The sequence below is a fragment of the Astatotilapia calliptera genome, chromosome 7 (assembly GCF_900246225.1).
Source record: "Astatotilapia calliptera chromosome 7, fAstCal1.2, whole genome shotgun sequence".
Lineage (NCBI taxonomy): Eukaryota > Metazoa > Chordata > Actinopteri > Cichliformes > Cichlidae > Astatotilapia > Astatotilapia calliptera.
The window spans coordinates 15,267,158-15,283,223 of NC_039308.1; the positions used below are offsets into that span (position 1 = coordinate 15,267,158).

Below are 16,066 nucleotides of genomic sequence, written 5' to 3' on the forward strand. Positions count from 1 at the left end.
CGACAAGGGTCTCCCGATCGTTTACTCTTGCTGTCCTGTGAACAACAACGGCGTGGTGTTACTTGTTTGCTGTTTTCGCGATCGCGTCGCGCATGAGGATATCACCAGGTAAACTCGCCACATTTTTAAACATTTTGTTGTTCCGGGCTCCGAGCCATGCGTTAGCCGAATGAAGTTTGACAGGCTAACGTCGGGTTTAGCTCCCTTTAAGGAGCTAGCAGTGTTGGCTACAAGTGCCGCCTGCCTCTAGCTGCCAGCTCGAGAGAACCGCTAGCTTCTCGAAGCTGATAGTTAAATATTGTGACCAGCCGGTTAACACGCTAGCTGTCAAGCCTGGGATGGTCAAGCGTTATCTTGCTCAGTAACGTGTACGTCTGAGGGCATCCCTTTGCTCTATTTGGTAAGCGAGCTGACCGCAGAGAAATGGCTTTCATTTGTTAATTGGCCGTTTAAGCCAGCAATGCGTACTTCATTGTATCTGAACACCGTTAGCTCGCCGGCGTCGGATTACTGCACCCTGTGGCACAGCGGTGCCCTGGCCAGAGGCGTCACACATCGCGTTTCGCATAATGAGTGATCAGTATGTCAAGGTTCAAGTCGAGCAAATGAAATCATTTGGCGAAGATGCAGAGAAGGAGGGAGTGGATACAGAAGAGCAGGTGCCGGGCTCCTCTCCTTCTGCCTCTGTCTCACCAGATCATCCCACCAGCACAGATGCATCCAGCACCTCTCTTCCCTGCAAACAAACAGGTAAAAGTCGCAGTAAGCCCGGCAGAGAGGACAAGAGACACACTTCTGATGTGGCATCGCAAGGCTCTGTAGTTTCCTCTGAGAAAAACTTAAACAGACTGGGGTATGAGCGGACACTTCAAGTCAAGGGAACTGGAAAGATACTGCAGCGGAAGTCAGAGCCCAATGGCAACTATGTCACCATCCACACATCCAAAAACATCGAAGAGATGCGCAGAGAGGAGGGATTCAAGCTTGCAAAGAAGAGGAGACCTGTGACGGTAGACACTTCAAAAGCCAAAACCTCTCTGGAGGCACTGAAGATAAGCATCAAGCAGCTAAAGTGGAAAGAGGTGTGTTACAAATGGACTGTCTTCTTATGGCTTCTGTACCTATGTGCTGTGTAAGTTTTACTCTTGTGGTAACAGGACAGCTGGTGTAGCCAAGCACCAGTTAATGGAAACATCCAGAGGGAAGCCCAAACATCAGCTTCATTTAGGTGGCTGCCCATGTGTAACAACTGGTTTCTTACTGTTGTGTAAGCACGAGCCAACAAGAACCATGTCTGAAGTATTTAGTTCTACCTTAATCCACCGCCTGGCATCTCTAGTCACTTCTTAGTTGTGCCAGAACTGGTGTGACTGGTGGATCCTTTAACTGAGGCTTCTGGGTTTCACTTTGTGCTGAACCACTACAAGTTAGAATACTTTATTTTACTCTGTGTTTAATAGCTGTCCCAAAAGAATCCTATAATTGTAACTACTGCTGCTTATAACCATTACCGCAGTGGACAGTCTTCTCTTCACTTTTCCACCTCTGCCATTTTATTACAGGGCGTACCTCTATGAATAAATATAAGTCACAAAACTTATATATATTCAGATGATGGACTGAATCTGTGTAGGAGTGTTTGAGGTTGTAAAAAAACTGAGGAAACACATGACAACAGCAGAACTGATGCAGGAATGAGTGGATTCCTAAAGACAGGCGACTGTTGTCAGTGCTGGTGCTGCTGTATGTTTTTCACTGCTAAATGCACTTTTTAAAAAAAGAAATGTCATGTGGATTTTTTACCAACGGCGACAACAAGGCTTGTGTTGTTTTTCCTTTTCTGAGTCATGTCTCCCTGCCTGTGTGCGTGTGTCATCATGGCAAAATGTACTCCTGGAGGCACTTACTGTACCAGGAACTACGAAGATGGTATTCAGTAATTTGGCTTGTATTTATACTTCTATTTATGGTTATAATCGGTAACATAAACATGTTACAAAAGCACAAGATAAACTCAGAGATCTGATGAGGTGGGTAGCGGAGAGTTGCTTTAGACCAGGATATGTATTTCAATGTGCATATTAGACAAATATGTAGGAATGCTTTCTTGTATTTGCGCAATATCTCTAAAATTAGAAACATCCTGCCTAGAGTGATGCTGAAAAACTAGTTCATGCATTTTTTATTTTTTTTTACTTCTAGGCTGGACTACTGTAATTTAATTCAGGGTCGTGGGGGGGTGGAGCTTATCCCAGCTGTCATAATGGGAGAGGCAGGGTACACCCTGGGCAGGTCACCAGTCTGTTGCAGGGCTAACACAAAGAGACAGACAACCATTCAGTCTCATATTCACACCTATGAGCAATTTACAATCATCAGTTAACCCAACCCCAATAACTGCATGACTTTGGATTGTGGGAGGAAGCAGGAGTACCCGGAGAGAACCCATGCAAATACGGGGAGAACATGCAGACTCCACACAAAAAGGCCCCAGCCAGGTGGTGGAGTTGAACTCAGGAGCGTCTTGCTGTGAGGCAACGGTGCTAACCACATTATTATCAGACTCCCCTAAAAACTTACTGAAAAGCCTTCAGTTGATCCAAAATGCTGCAGCAAGAGTGCTGACAGGGACTAGAAACAGAGAGCATATTTCTCCCCTATTGGCTTCCCTTCGTTGGCTCCCTGTTAAATCCAGGGACCTTAAGGACCTTATTGCAATGCATCATCCCTATAGAGTTCTTTGCTCTAAGACTGCAGGCTTACTCGTCATTGTAGAGTATTTAAAAGTAGAAGGGGAGGCAGAGCCTTCAGCTTTCAGGCCCCTCTTCACTGGAACCAGCTCCCAGTTTGGATTTGGGAGAGAGACACCCTCTCTTCTTTTAAAATTAGGCTTGAAACTTTCCTTTTTGAAAAAGCTTGTAGTTGGTGCTGGATCAGGTGACCCTGAACCTTTCCTTAGTTATGCTAGGCTGCTGGGGGTTTCCCATGATGCACTGAGTGTTTCTTGTTCACTCACCTTTTCAATGCTGTGCTTACACACCAGTCTGCATTTAATCATTAGTTATTATTAATATAATGCTGTCTTTCAGTGGATTTCTTTTGTCCTGCCTCCCTCACCTCAACCCAACTGGTTGCGGAAGATGGCTGTCCCTCCCTGAGCTTGGTTCTGTCAGAGATTTCTTCCTGTTAAAAGGGAGTTTTTCTTCCAAGTGCTTGCTGATAGGGGGTTTGTTTGTTGGGATTTTCTCTTTATTATCATAGGGTCCTCACCTTCCAATGAAAAAGCACCTTAAAGTGACTGTTTTTGTGATTTAGCACTACAGAAATAAAACTGAAGTGAATTAAGAACCAGTTTTAAACTGCCAAAATATATCAGAATCTGATTCAGTCTCCTCCCTTTTTACAGGAAGAAATCTCTGGACTAGGATCAGGGAGGGGCAGCCATCTGTGAGTGGCTAGAGGGGAGGAAGAATATACTTCTTATTTTTTTCCTTCTTATATCTCTATAAACATTATTGGCGGTTTTCTACTTACTTTCTATACTGTGATAAAATTCAGAGGCAGACAGATGCACCACATTTAATAGAGCAGGCGTTTACCAACTCCACCCACCCTGTTGTTACATCTGGTTCCCTGTGACTTTGTCCAATTCACCAAAAAGAAATTCAAGTTGACTGGTCCTCATTTTGCCACTGTAGAGATCTTGGAAAGTGAAAAAACTTGAGCATCAAGTGGTGCAGTTCTGCCCGAAGAGCCTAACTTGAATGAAAGGTTTAATGCTTTTATCACAGCTTGTTGCCTGACAGCCACTTTTTTCAGTTGTTTCGTGGACCAAAATCAGTAAATTGGCTAACTGGTAGCTGCAAAGTATAATCACTTTTTATCCTTTAACTATCAAGATTAGGGATGGGTATCGTTTAGGTTTTATCCGATACCGGTGCCAAATCGGTACTTTTGAAACGGTGCCGGTGCTTAAACGGTGCTCGAACCGGTGCTTAAAGAATGGAGAACACAAAATTGGTCCAAAAACCTCTCATGTTCAGCTGTTTTTCTGTAAAAAGATAACAATGTTAGCCTTTTCTGCAGCTATGGGGCATATATGGTATCACTCTTGGCTGGAAGCAGTGCTTAATCAATGGAAAAAACACAAACTTTGTCCAAAAACCTCTCATGTTTAACTGTTTTCCACTTTTTCTTTGGTCATTTTAGCCTTTTTGGCCAGGGTGAAGGGAGCATCTGCCATCAAACAAGAAGACAGCCGCATGTAGCTATGATGATGTTTCCTAGTTCACCTTACATGCATTAATGTAATAACGTGGTTAGCCTACTCAACGTAAATCACACAAGAACAACATTAAGCTACTCACGCAGAGAAGAACGGCTGCTGCTGCCATCAAATACGGCGCATTTCTCGGCTTTTAAAAAAACGCTATGCGTCGCCAGGTGTTTCATCGGATTCTTGGTGTTACCTCCTTTGACAGTATCACAGTATCAGCTTAAAGCACTTGTTGCAGGCTGCTGAGTTTGCATATTTTGCTGTGAAGTACAGCCAGACTTTTAACCGCTTCGCCTTGGGCATTTTTAATCTGTAGCTCTGCGCTAACAGAACGTACGTACCTGGCCCCGCCTACTATTCTCGGAAACGTAAAACGATTGGCTAGAAGTGTATCACAGCTCAGGGAAAAAAAAGCACCGAAATAAAGCACCGAAATGTGCGCTGCTTTTCGGTCTGGTTACTACCGTTTATGTCAGAACCGGTGCCATCATGGCACCGGACACCGGTACCCATCCCTAATCAAGATGCTACAAGACAGGATTGCCATCAATTTTGCCAGGAGCCTGAGAATTTCAGTCCACATGGGTCCGATGTATGAAATTACAGGGGATGGCTGTTGATGTGTTCTAATCGACAGCTTTCAAACATTTATGCGCAGCCTACTTGATCCCATTCTTCTTAATCTGAGCTGTAAACACCATCTGTTAATTTTGAATGTGATGCAATTAATACCTGCTATCAGGCATTATTACCCATCTTTCATTATGCATGAGAGGTGAAAAAAGACAATTTGATGAGACAGGCGAAATAAACGCTCCCCTTAGCCACGGCAACCGAGCGGCGACGCTTACAGCTCCTGCAGAAAATGACAGACAGAAGGCCTATACATTACCACACCTGGTCCGCACCGTAGCCCGTAAGCCGGTGGTGCTTTAGATCTTGTGTCATTTTGAAAGTAGCTGTCAACCACTCTGAAGGGGCTGAAACTGAAGCAGGCAGGCTGGTTTTGCCATTATTGAATAAACACCCTTTCAGTGAGTTGTAAGACACGTAACTTTATGAAATTTGTTTCAGCAACACGTTGAAATAAATTTCATGAAGTTTGTCAACATTTTAGAGACTGATGAGGCTTTTAAGGTGCATCCAGATTGCCACGTCTCTACATCACTGTCAGCTGATTTTCAGCATATGGCATTCTCTTAAACAGTGGGAAATCATTAGCCTTAAAGCTCCTCTAATCCAATCAACTTTTAGTCCTCTTTGTGGGAGAGAGGATGGCAGCGTGAGGGTCAGCTTGGAATATTAGACTAATGACAGTGTATGTCAACATATGCGTGGGATTTTCATGAGCATGCCGCAGACTAAGCTGACGTTCTGAATCGATGCGTATGGATTTCAAAATACTTCACACCTAAAGGCTTCCTTGGAGCTTCTGTTTGAAACTATAAATGCTGTTTACTCGAGGCATAACAGATTGGGTGCAACTTGAAATATCTATGTTGCAGCAACCTATAAGCCAAGTTTATTTTTCCCCCATTAAAAAGTGGCTCTGAAAGCTAACTTTTCCCATACGTCACATGCTAACCAGTCCATGCAAACACAACAGGGCTATTTTTATGGTGTGATCCCTGCTCTAAATAATTTGACCTCACTCCCCTGGCATCTGTGTGGCAGGGTTTAGAACCGGTCACTCTGTTTCTCACTAAGTCATTAATTAGATGTTTATCTTGCAGCGAGGCAGCAGAGTTGGTCGAGTCAAAGTTGAATTTAGGCTCGCGATGGTGTGCTGCTACTTACCAGTGTAATCTGTTAAAGCCTATATGATGTAATAAAGTCACAGCCTCTGTGACTGAGTTCTTCCCAGCTCCATGTTGATACTGTAACGTTCACAAGAACCAGACGGTTGGGTCTCAGTTTGTCCGTTTATTCGGCACATAAGCAAGCGGGTTGCTAACTCAGGGGAGAGCGCCCTCGTGCTACACCTCTCTTCAGCCTGGCACCCACACAACACAGAACCCAGGTCCCCCCACCCCTTCCTCCACACCACCCTCCCTACTTCCTGCAGCACAACCAAACATGAATCTTAAAGGAACAACAACAGTGTGCAAAGATAACCAACATGTACAATAACACTTAACCATCGTTACACTGCCCCCCCAGCAATAAGTTCCTCGTCCCCGAGGGAACGACACAGTCTCTGAGGCGGGGTGGTAGCCTACGTTCCCTCCTTGACCTCCTGAGCCCCTGAGGTGGGCGCGGAGCGTCGGGGCTTTGGGGTGAAGAGTCCGAGGGAGGGGAACGCAGCCCCGGTCGGGGGCCCCTCTGAGCAGGGTCATGGACGCTCTGTCCACGTCCCTCTGGAAAGGAGGGGAGGGACTGCCCTCTGTAGGGGGCCATCCGGTCTCTGTGCAGCGCTACTATCCTCCCCCTAGGAGGCAACTGCACCCTGTAAACAACCTCCCCCACTCGCTCTAGGACGCTGCAAGGCCCCACCCAGCTGCTATCCAGTTTAGGACACCGTCCCTTCTTTCTCTTTGGGCTGTAGACCCACACCAGCTCCCCAGCACGGAAGTGCCTCCCCTTAGTGGTGATGTCATAATTCCTCTTTTGGCGCAGGCCTGCCTTCGCCAGCTGCTCCCGGGCGTAGGAATGTGCAGAATCCAGCCGGTCCTGCAGCTTCCTTGCGTAGTCCCGGCCTGGTGGTGCTTCTGGCGCGTCCGGGGGCTTCCCAAAAGCCAACTCTGCAGGAGTTCTCAGCTCTCTCCCTAACATGAGCAGGGCAGGCGTACATTGGGTGGAGTCTTGCACTGCCGACCTGTAGGCCATGAGGATAAGGGGAAGATGGTAGTCCCAGTCCCGTTGGTGTTCTGAGGTAAGGATGGCTAGCTGCTGGGCCAGCGTCCTGTTAAACCTTTCCACCAGTCCATCGCTTTGGGGGTGAAGTGGGGTGGTGCGGGTCTTCTTAATCCCAAGGCGTTCACACATGGCAGCAAATACCTTGGACTCAAAGTTACGCCCCTGGTCACTGTGGAGGGTCTCTGCTGTTCCAAAGCGGCTGAACATCCCCTCCACTAATACATCAGCGACAGTCTCAGCCTCCTGATCTGGGATGGCGTATGCTTCCGGCCACTTGGTAAAATAGTCCATGGCCACAAGAACATAGCGGTTTCCTCTGTCTGTGCGAGGAAATGGGCCCATGACGTCCACAGCTACTCGCTCCATTGGAGCCCCTGCTGGTTGCTGCTGAAGCTGAGCCCGGGACTGGTCCTGTGGCCCTTTGTGTGAGGAACATGCATCACAGCTGCGGCAAAAGTCCTCCACATCCCTCCGCTGTTGACCCCAGTAATAGCCCTGGCGGAGGCGGCGGAGAGTCTTAGAGACCCCAAAGTGGCCGGAGCCAGTGCTCCCATGGCAGGCTTCCAGCACCGCTGACCTCAGCGACCTTGGCACCACAACCTGCCACCTCTCCTCCCCCGTGGCAGGATCCTTCCAGGCACGCTCCAACACCCCCTCCTTCAGCCTGAGAGCTGCAAACTTGGCCCATAGCCCCCTGGTACAGATGGAAAACCCAGTGACCTCATCCCAAAGGGGTTGCTCCCCCTTCTCCAGCCACTGCAGGACCGGCAGCAGGTCTGTGTCTTGTTCCTGCCGTGCCCTCCACTCCGCTGCATCCACCACCAGAAGAGCCCTGCAGGCGAGCTGTGCTGCTCCGTCTATTGTCGTGAGTTCCCGCTCTATTTCCTCTCGCTTCTCACAGTAACGGCAGCCAGCTGCAGCACATGGGCGGCGAGAGAGGGCGTCTGCGTTAGAATGGTGCGTCCCTGCTCTGTGCTCCACAGTGAAATTGAAGGCTTGGAGCTCCTCCAGCCAGCGAGCCACCTGTCCCTCTGGCTCCCTGAAGGACATCAGCCACTGAAGGGCAGCATGATCAGTTCTGATAACAAATGCTGTGCCGCACAGGTAGTACTTAAAGTGTCTCACCCCTGCCACCACAGCCAGCAGCTCTCGTCGTGTGACACAGTAGCGCCGCTCACTCCTGTTCAGGACCCGACTGAAGTACGCCACCACCTTCTCACCTTCCGGCCCAACCTGCGACAACACAGCTCCCAGCCCCACATTACTTGCGTCAGTGTCCAGGACAAAAGGCAGGGTGGGGTCAGGGGGGGCGAGGACTGGGGACTCTGTCAGCGATTTGCGGAGGGTGTTGAACGCCTGCTGACAGTCCTGGGTCCAGATGAAGTCACGGTCCTTCTGCAGCAGGTGGAAGAGTGGTGCGGCTATGGAGGAAAAGCCCCTCACAAACCTCCTGTAATAAGACGCCAGTCCTAGGAAGCTTTTGAGCTGTTTCTGGTCTGCTGGTGTGGGCCACTCGGTAATGGTGTGAATTTTTTCCTCCAAAGTGCTGATGCCCTCACGACCCAGCTTGTGGCCCAGAAACTCCACCTCCCTCCTCATGAAGTGGCACTTGTCGGGATGCAGCTTCAGGCCTGCAGCCGCCACCCTCTCCAACACTTGTCTCAGGGCATCCAGGGCAGCATCAAAGGAGCTCCCGTGCACTAGAAGATCATCCAGGTAAACCAGACACCGTTGCCGTGGGACGCCAGCCAGCACACTGTCCATAAGCCTCTCGAAGGTCGCAGGAGCGTTGCAAAGACCAAAGCTCAGGACTTTGAACTGCCATAGTCCCCTGTTAGTGCAGAAGGCTGTCTTCGGTCTGGATTCCGGGGACAGTGGCACCTGCCAGTAGCCACTCCGCAGGTCCAGGGTGGAGAACCAGGAGGACCCGGCTACTAAGTCGAGAGACTCATCAATCCTGGGAAGGGGGTAAGAGTCCTTCTTCGTCACTTTGTTGAGTGGTCTGTAGTCCACACAGAAACGCATCCTAGGACTTTTTTTCTTAGGCACCATCACCACCGCGGAGGCCCACGGGCTATCAGATGGCTCTATGATGCCCGCCTTCATCATTTCACACAACTCTCTGTCTGCAGCCTCCTGATGAGCCAGGGGCAGGCGGCGGGGGCGCACTTTAATAGGCTGGGCATCCCCGGTCTCAATGACGTGCTCTACCAAGTGTGTCAAGCCAACATCACTTTCTTTCAGGGCAAAAATGTCACTAAACTCTTTTAGTACCTGCCATAGACTCTCTTGCTGCTGTGGAGTCAGCCCCTCACAGTTCTTTGACCAGATACTCCTCACTGCTGAGAGCCTCTCCTCCTCCTCCGCTCGCTGTTCTGCTGGCGGGTCTGCAGGGGTCTCTGCGGTGGAGGTGGACGCCGCGGCAGATGCTGTGCAGACCGGGGGGGGAATAAGCGGCACCTTCTTCCCATCAGGGAGTGCGAGGAAGCCTTTGCCTAAGTCCAGTACACCACCAATGGCTCGTAAAAAATCCAGCCCAAGGATGCAGGCGTCCTGCACGTCAGCCACCCAGGCAGCATAAGACACACCGAGGTCCCCCACCTTGAACTGGAACACTCCCCTCCCTCTCATTGGGGCCAGATCACCGGTCACAGTCTTAAGTTGCACATTAGTCGGTTGCACAGCAGCTCCGGGTGGGACAACATCGGGTCGGACCAGCGTTGCATTGGACCCCGTGTCCAGCAGGGCCGTACAGGACACCCCCGCAATCGTCACTGGAACATGGCAAAAGCCGCCAACCTGGGTCCAGCCCACAGCAATGGCCGCACCAGGTGGGGGTGGCGGTGGAGTGGGGATGTCGTTCTCCCAGGCCCGTGTACTCCCGCCTACACGGGCCCATGGGCGTTTCCCTGAACCGCTGCAAGCTTGGGGCACTGCCTGATGAGGTGTCCGACTTGTCCACATCCCCAGCAGCTCTGCGGTCGGCGGTGTGGGCCAGCCCGAGGGGAAGGCGACTGCAGCGAAGCCGCCTGCACCAAACTGCACAGGCCCGCTGGCGTCTCCGTCTGTTCCACAGGTGCTGACACAGCCCTCACCACGTGTGCGTCATCAGCGCCCCCAGAGGATCCCGCAAGCATCTCCCTCTCCAACGCTAGCTCGAGGGCTGCACTGAGTGTGGCCGGCCGAGCAAGCTGAGTTTGCATACGGAGCTCTTTAGGGCTCAGGGCCTGCAGGAACTGGTCCCGAGCTAACTCCGCCTGCACTGATGGTGGCATGCTGTCATACGCCCTCCGGCAAAGGCACTCGACTTCATGGGCCAAAATGCGGAGGGGCTCACCTGGCAATCTGCGTCTGTTGTGGAACTCCGACCTCAGCAGCACTGGTTGGTTATACTGCCCGAAGCGCCTCTGAAGTGCTCCGACCAGAGCATTATAATCTCCCCTCTGCTCCTCGGTTAGCAGCAGCAGGCATGCAGCTGCATCCTCACACAGGCACAAAGCCAACTGGAGAGCTTTATGTTCCTCAGACCAGCCAGCTGCAACAGCTAACAGCTCGAACTGTGCGATAAACACTTCCCATGGCGTCTTGCCGCTGAACTTAGGCGTTTTTATATGCGCTGCAGCTTGCTGGGCGCCGCCATGTTTGTTTACATCACGTGACGGCGCGCCAAGCGAGGTCGACTCCTTCCCGCCGGAATCGCGGCCGCTGTGCGAACAGTTCCCGAGCCTAGTCAAACCTGGAGAAAATCCAGCCTCGGCAGACAGCCGCAGCGCCGTTTCCCTCACTCCATGGGCGGGCGAGCGCGGACGAACCTCCCTCTCCTCCGTCTCCTTCTTAATCCTGCCCGGCAACATCCTCGTCTCGTAACGGCAAGCGTCGCCAGCAACAGGGTGTCGGGCGTTCTGGGGTTCTTTTTTCTTTCTTCACTTCTGACACCAATGTAACGTTCACAAGAACCAGACGGTTGGGTCTCAGTTTGTCCGTTTATTCGGCACATAAGCAAGCGGGTTGCTAACTCAGGGGAGAGCGCCCTCGTGCTACACCTCTCTTCAGCCTGGCACCCACACAACACAGAACCCAGGTCCCCCCACCCCTTCCTCCACACCACCCTCCCTACTTCCTGCAGCACAACCAAACATGAATCTTAAAGGAACAACAACAGTGTGCAAAGATAACCAACATGTACAATAACACTTAACCATCGTTACAATACTTTGAACTTGCCAGCTCTAAAATGTGTGTTTGATTTAACAGCTGTGAGGAATCTTTACAATAAACTATTTATTTGAGCGTTCCTGAATGTAGGACGCAGACAGTGGAGAGCAAATTCAGTGTTGAGTCGTGCTGTTGTCTACATGGATAATATGGCAGATGACTTTTGGATAATTCTAAGATTTTAAGTTTATCTACAGTTTTTGTACAGCTTTATTTTTTTAATTCACATTTAATAGTGGTGAGAGAATAACTCTCCTATTAACTAAAGTTGTATCACAAGTATAAAAAGCTGAGAGTTTAAGGGCTGAAAAACTAAAGATTGTGCACATAATTCATTCTCAGACTGATTGTTTGTTTATATTGCTTTTATGTAGCTTTTTTAGGTAGTGCTGTGCGATACTGCAGATTTTATATAAAAATAAATACATGGCCAGTATTGCTGATACCACTGTCAATACCGATACTTTTAACTTATAAAGTTGGCTTTTGTCAAGTCAATACAAAAGGTTTTAGACATTTTTCATAGTGCATGTTTGAGGTGTATTTTTTCATTTCCAAAAAAACTATTTATGTAACACAATTCAGTGGGCTACATACTGAGGATACAAACAAAGTATCAATCTATCATGTTAGCGTCAATCCAATACCAATACCAGCACTGGTGTGTACTAATACTGCTACTATCTACTATTATTAATATCTGGATGGATTCCCCACACCTCTGCTGGGTGGCTTCTGTGTGGTTTGGAGTGTGTGCGTGAGAGTGAGCAGATGAGGTGTAAAGGACTAAACTGTCCTTTACCCTGTGCCAGCAGGATTTCCTCGCTGTGTAAATCCTCTTTATAGTATCACTTCTCCTCCTCTTTCCCAGCTCTTCACAACATAACACGCACTTACCTGCCATCTTTGGGCAAGATTAGCCCCGTTTTCTCGGTTCACTGCGAGGACAAAACACCTTCCTAATGTCCTGAGTAGATTAGCCTTTGTTCTTGTTTGCAAACACGAGTTCCTTAATGAACTGTTCTCATCATTCTGTATGTTTTCAGCCCTCTGCTATGTCTCCCTTTCACTGTTCTTTCTTGCTTTCCCCCCCCTCAGTTTCCTTTAGGAAGGCGAACAGCCTGTGATATCTACTGGCACGGCGTTTCCTTTCATGACAATGAAAATATCGTCTCAGGGCAGGTCAACAAGTTCCCAGGTATTTCACAGATTCTTCCTCTCACCTCTTCTTATCTTGCTACCACCTGCAGCAAATCGCATATTATTTATTGCAGTATGGATTCAGGATTCTGTTATCATAACCAGGTTATAAGGTTGTCCTACATTACCCCAGGCACTTTATTCTGAGCCAACAAGGGTTGTTAAAATGGTTAATAGTCCTTCTCTGCAATCATTCTGCTTATTGTGAAACTGGCTACATTTACTGAACAGTTTACACTCACTGTCAACAACGTGCTGGAAATACTCCTCAGAGAGATTGGTCCACATTGCTGTTTGAGTACACTGAACTCATTTTCTCGTTCAAGAAACCAGTTTGAGGATATTTGAGGTTTATGACATGAAGCTTTATCCTGCTGGAAGCAGGCACCAGAAGGTGGGTAAATGGTGGTAATAACAGGCTGGACATGGTCAGCGAGAATACTCAGGTAGGCTGTGGTGCCCAAAGAGTGCTAAGAAAATATTCCCCACACCATTACACCACCAGCAACAGCTTGAACTTGATATGAACCAGGATTGATACGTGTTTTCATGGTGTTTACACCAAATTCTGACCTCCAGCAGGTCACTGGGGTGGATGTCTTTGACTCATCAGACCAGGCGACGTTTTTTCAACCTACTGTTGTCCAATTTTGTTGAACGCAATTTTAGCTTCAGTTTCGTGTTCTTAGCTTACACAAATGCCACATGTTGTGGTCTTCTGCTGCATTTAGTGCGTACAGGGATGTTCTTCTGCATACCTTGGTTGTAACTAGTGATTTGAGTTCATTGCCTTCCGATCAGCTCAAAACTGTGTTGGAAAATGATTAAAATCACCTTTCTTTACCTGGCTGTCTATATGACTGAATGCACTGATTTGCTCCCATGCGATTGGCTAGTTAGATATTGGTGTTAATGAGCAGTTGAGGAGGTGCACCTAACAAAGTGACCAGTGAGTGTAAATCGTGCCAATCGTGTATTCAGTTTCTTATGTAAAACTGTCCGTGCAGGAATGATTGAAATGCTGCGAAAGATCAACCTCAGCAGAGCAGTTCGGACTATGCAGGAGTTGTTCCCAGAAGAATACGACTTCTATCCCCGTTCCTGGATCCTGCCTGAGGAGTACCAACAGTTTACCACACAGGTACGTTCAAAATAAATTAAAGAAAATTGACACAAATAAAAATGATGACACTGGATATGAAAACCCTTGTTAAGCGTCTTTAACTGTTTTTCTGTGTAACTATTGATGGGGAAACATGGAAGCTATGTGTGGCTAGCTTATTTCAGTGAGCTAAAGTCATGTGAATATGATGACAAAAGGTGAGAAATGGAAATTGGAGTTCTTCCAAGATATAATGTTTATACTTTAATCTGGTAAATTGAGTCCAGAAACCTCTTCTCATGTGGGGAAGCAGCAATAATAGTGTCTTGTTTGAAATAAGAAGCAAGGGGGCAATTTAGTTTGCTTGTGTTAATAATAAAGCTAAAAGAGACAGATGAGCTGTTATTACCATAAACCAAAACTAGATGTTGGTCAAAATGAGAGCAAGTCAAATTGTTAAATGGGTAGGTTGAGTCAGCTGCAAAGGCAGACCACAGCAGGCCTTGTAGAAGCATACCAGTGATAAGTGTAGCAGTAGCTGTATTAATTTTAGTGCACCAGGTGTCCTACAAAGTGAGTCCAAACACAGCAGCAATGACCTCAATAAATTTATTGAAATGAGTCTTATTTACCTTTTGGGAATGGCTTTAAAATACAAATATAGATGATTGGTTCACTCATGGATGACTCAGTGTTTCTTTCAAGTTCTCCAAGTTAGTCCAAATGATGAACACAGATGCTGATCTTATGTAGTCTACTCATATTTTTATTGGTTTTGTAAATAAAAATGTGTGTTTTATTATCTGCATGTACTGTTTATGCAATATTAAGATTTACAGGAATATCTAATTACAAAAAAGTTGTATTTTCTTCCAAAATATTAAAATAGATTGATGATGTATTCAGATGAATACGTGGTCAGTTCTTCTAATTGAGATTTGATTGCAACTGTATGTTATGTCCAGCAGAGGGCACCAGAATATTGCTTTTTATCTTATTGTAAAACCTTTAGGCCATGACTCAGTATTATAAAACAAATCAGGCTGAAGACAAATGTATAGTGAAGACAAATAATAATTCACTGAAAGACTGAATATTCATCTTTTAGGTAGAGGTGAAAGGATCGGTAATGCAGGTAAATGGAGATAAAGTATCTGAATTTCACGAGTGGGACCACGCCTCCAAACACGTTCCTTCTGGTTTTTATCTATATATGATCCCCCAGTTCTACAAGGTGTTCGTTCTTGTTTACATGCCCCACCTTCCCTCCCCTTTTCACTTCTTCCACTTCTTCACTTCTATTTGGTACACGGGGATCTCGAAGGGGACTGGCGGCGGCAGTCCCCTTCGAGGCCTTCCCCAAACCACAGCTCAATTCATGTTTAAGCCATCCACCTTTATCTACTAAAACGGTGTCAAACCTAAAATGAGGACGTGGGCCCAGCGAGTGAAATGTGAGTTGTTTGTAAACCTCAGATTAACCAAATCTTTGATTGCTACTTCCTGTGCAGCTGCAAGTTAAGATAATGAATTTATTTAACTGCACTGCTTATAGAAAATTAAGGGAACACTGTTTAATCAGAGTATAGCATCAGGTCAGTTAAACTTGTGGAGTATTGATCTGGTCATTTAAGTAGCAGAGGGGGGTTATTAATCAGTTTGAGCTGCTTTGGTGCTAATGAAATTAACAACAGATGCACTAGAGGGGCAACAATGAGACAGTGGAGGCCACTGATATTTTCCCCCTCTTCATCTTTTCTGACTGTGTTTTATGTTTTTTCCATGAATTTTGCATTTGGCCAGGGCCAGTATCACTACTGGTAACATGAACCCCACAGAGGATGGCACATCCTAGCAATACGTACCATTGCCTCAAGGGTTTCCAGGAAGCTGGACATGGTCGTAGAAGGTCCTTAACCCATGAGCAGGACGGGTATCTGCTCCTTTATGCCAGGAAGAACAAATGAAATGACCTCCAGCAGACCATTGGTGTGAATGTCTTTGAACAGTCAATCAGAAACAGACTTCATGAAGGTGGCCTGAGGGCCCGATGTCCTATAGTGCCATAGCCCAACATCATGGAGCCCGATTGGTATTTGCATAGAGTACCAGAATTGGCAGGTCCAACACTGGTGCCCTGTACTTTTCACAGATGAGTGTAGGTTCCCCCTGAGCCCATCTGACAGACGCGAAAGGGTCTGTTGAAGCGATAGAGAACGTGATGCTGCCTGTAACAGCATGTTTGGTGGTGGGACAGTGATGGTCTGGGGAGGCATATCCATGGTGGAACTCACAGACCTCTACCAGGGACAGGAATGAAATCTTTTGGCCCATTGTAAGGTTGGTGCACTGGATCCCGGGTTCCTGCTGGTGCACGGCAGTGTGGTGAGATTATGTAGGCAGTTCTTAGAGGATGA

General features: G+C 47.6%; 1 protein-coding gene across 2 annotated transcripts in view; it reads left to right on the forward strand.

Annotated features, from left to right (window-relative positions):
- Nucleotides 1-148: 148 nt before the first annotated feature.
- Nucleotides 149-16,066, forward strand: part of ttll11 (tubulin tyrosine ligase-like family, member 11) — a 28,364-nt gene continuing 12,446 nt past the window's right edge. For both annotated transcript variants that reach the window (XR_003272805.1, XM_026173336.1), the window contains exons 1-3: nucleotides 149-1,082; nucleotides 12,446-12,545; nucleotides 13,555-13,688. Coding sequence is in view for 1 of the 2 variants with exons in the window: in XM_026173336.1 (XP_026029121.1) it covers nucleotides 570-1,082; nucleotides 12,446-12,545; nucleotides 13,555-13,688 (747 nt within the window). In the remaining variant the exon portion in view is untranslated. The remainder of the gene's footprint in view (nucleotides 1,083-12,445; nucleotides 12,546-13,554; nucleotides 13,689-16,066) is intronic.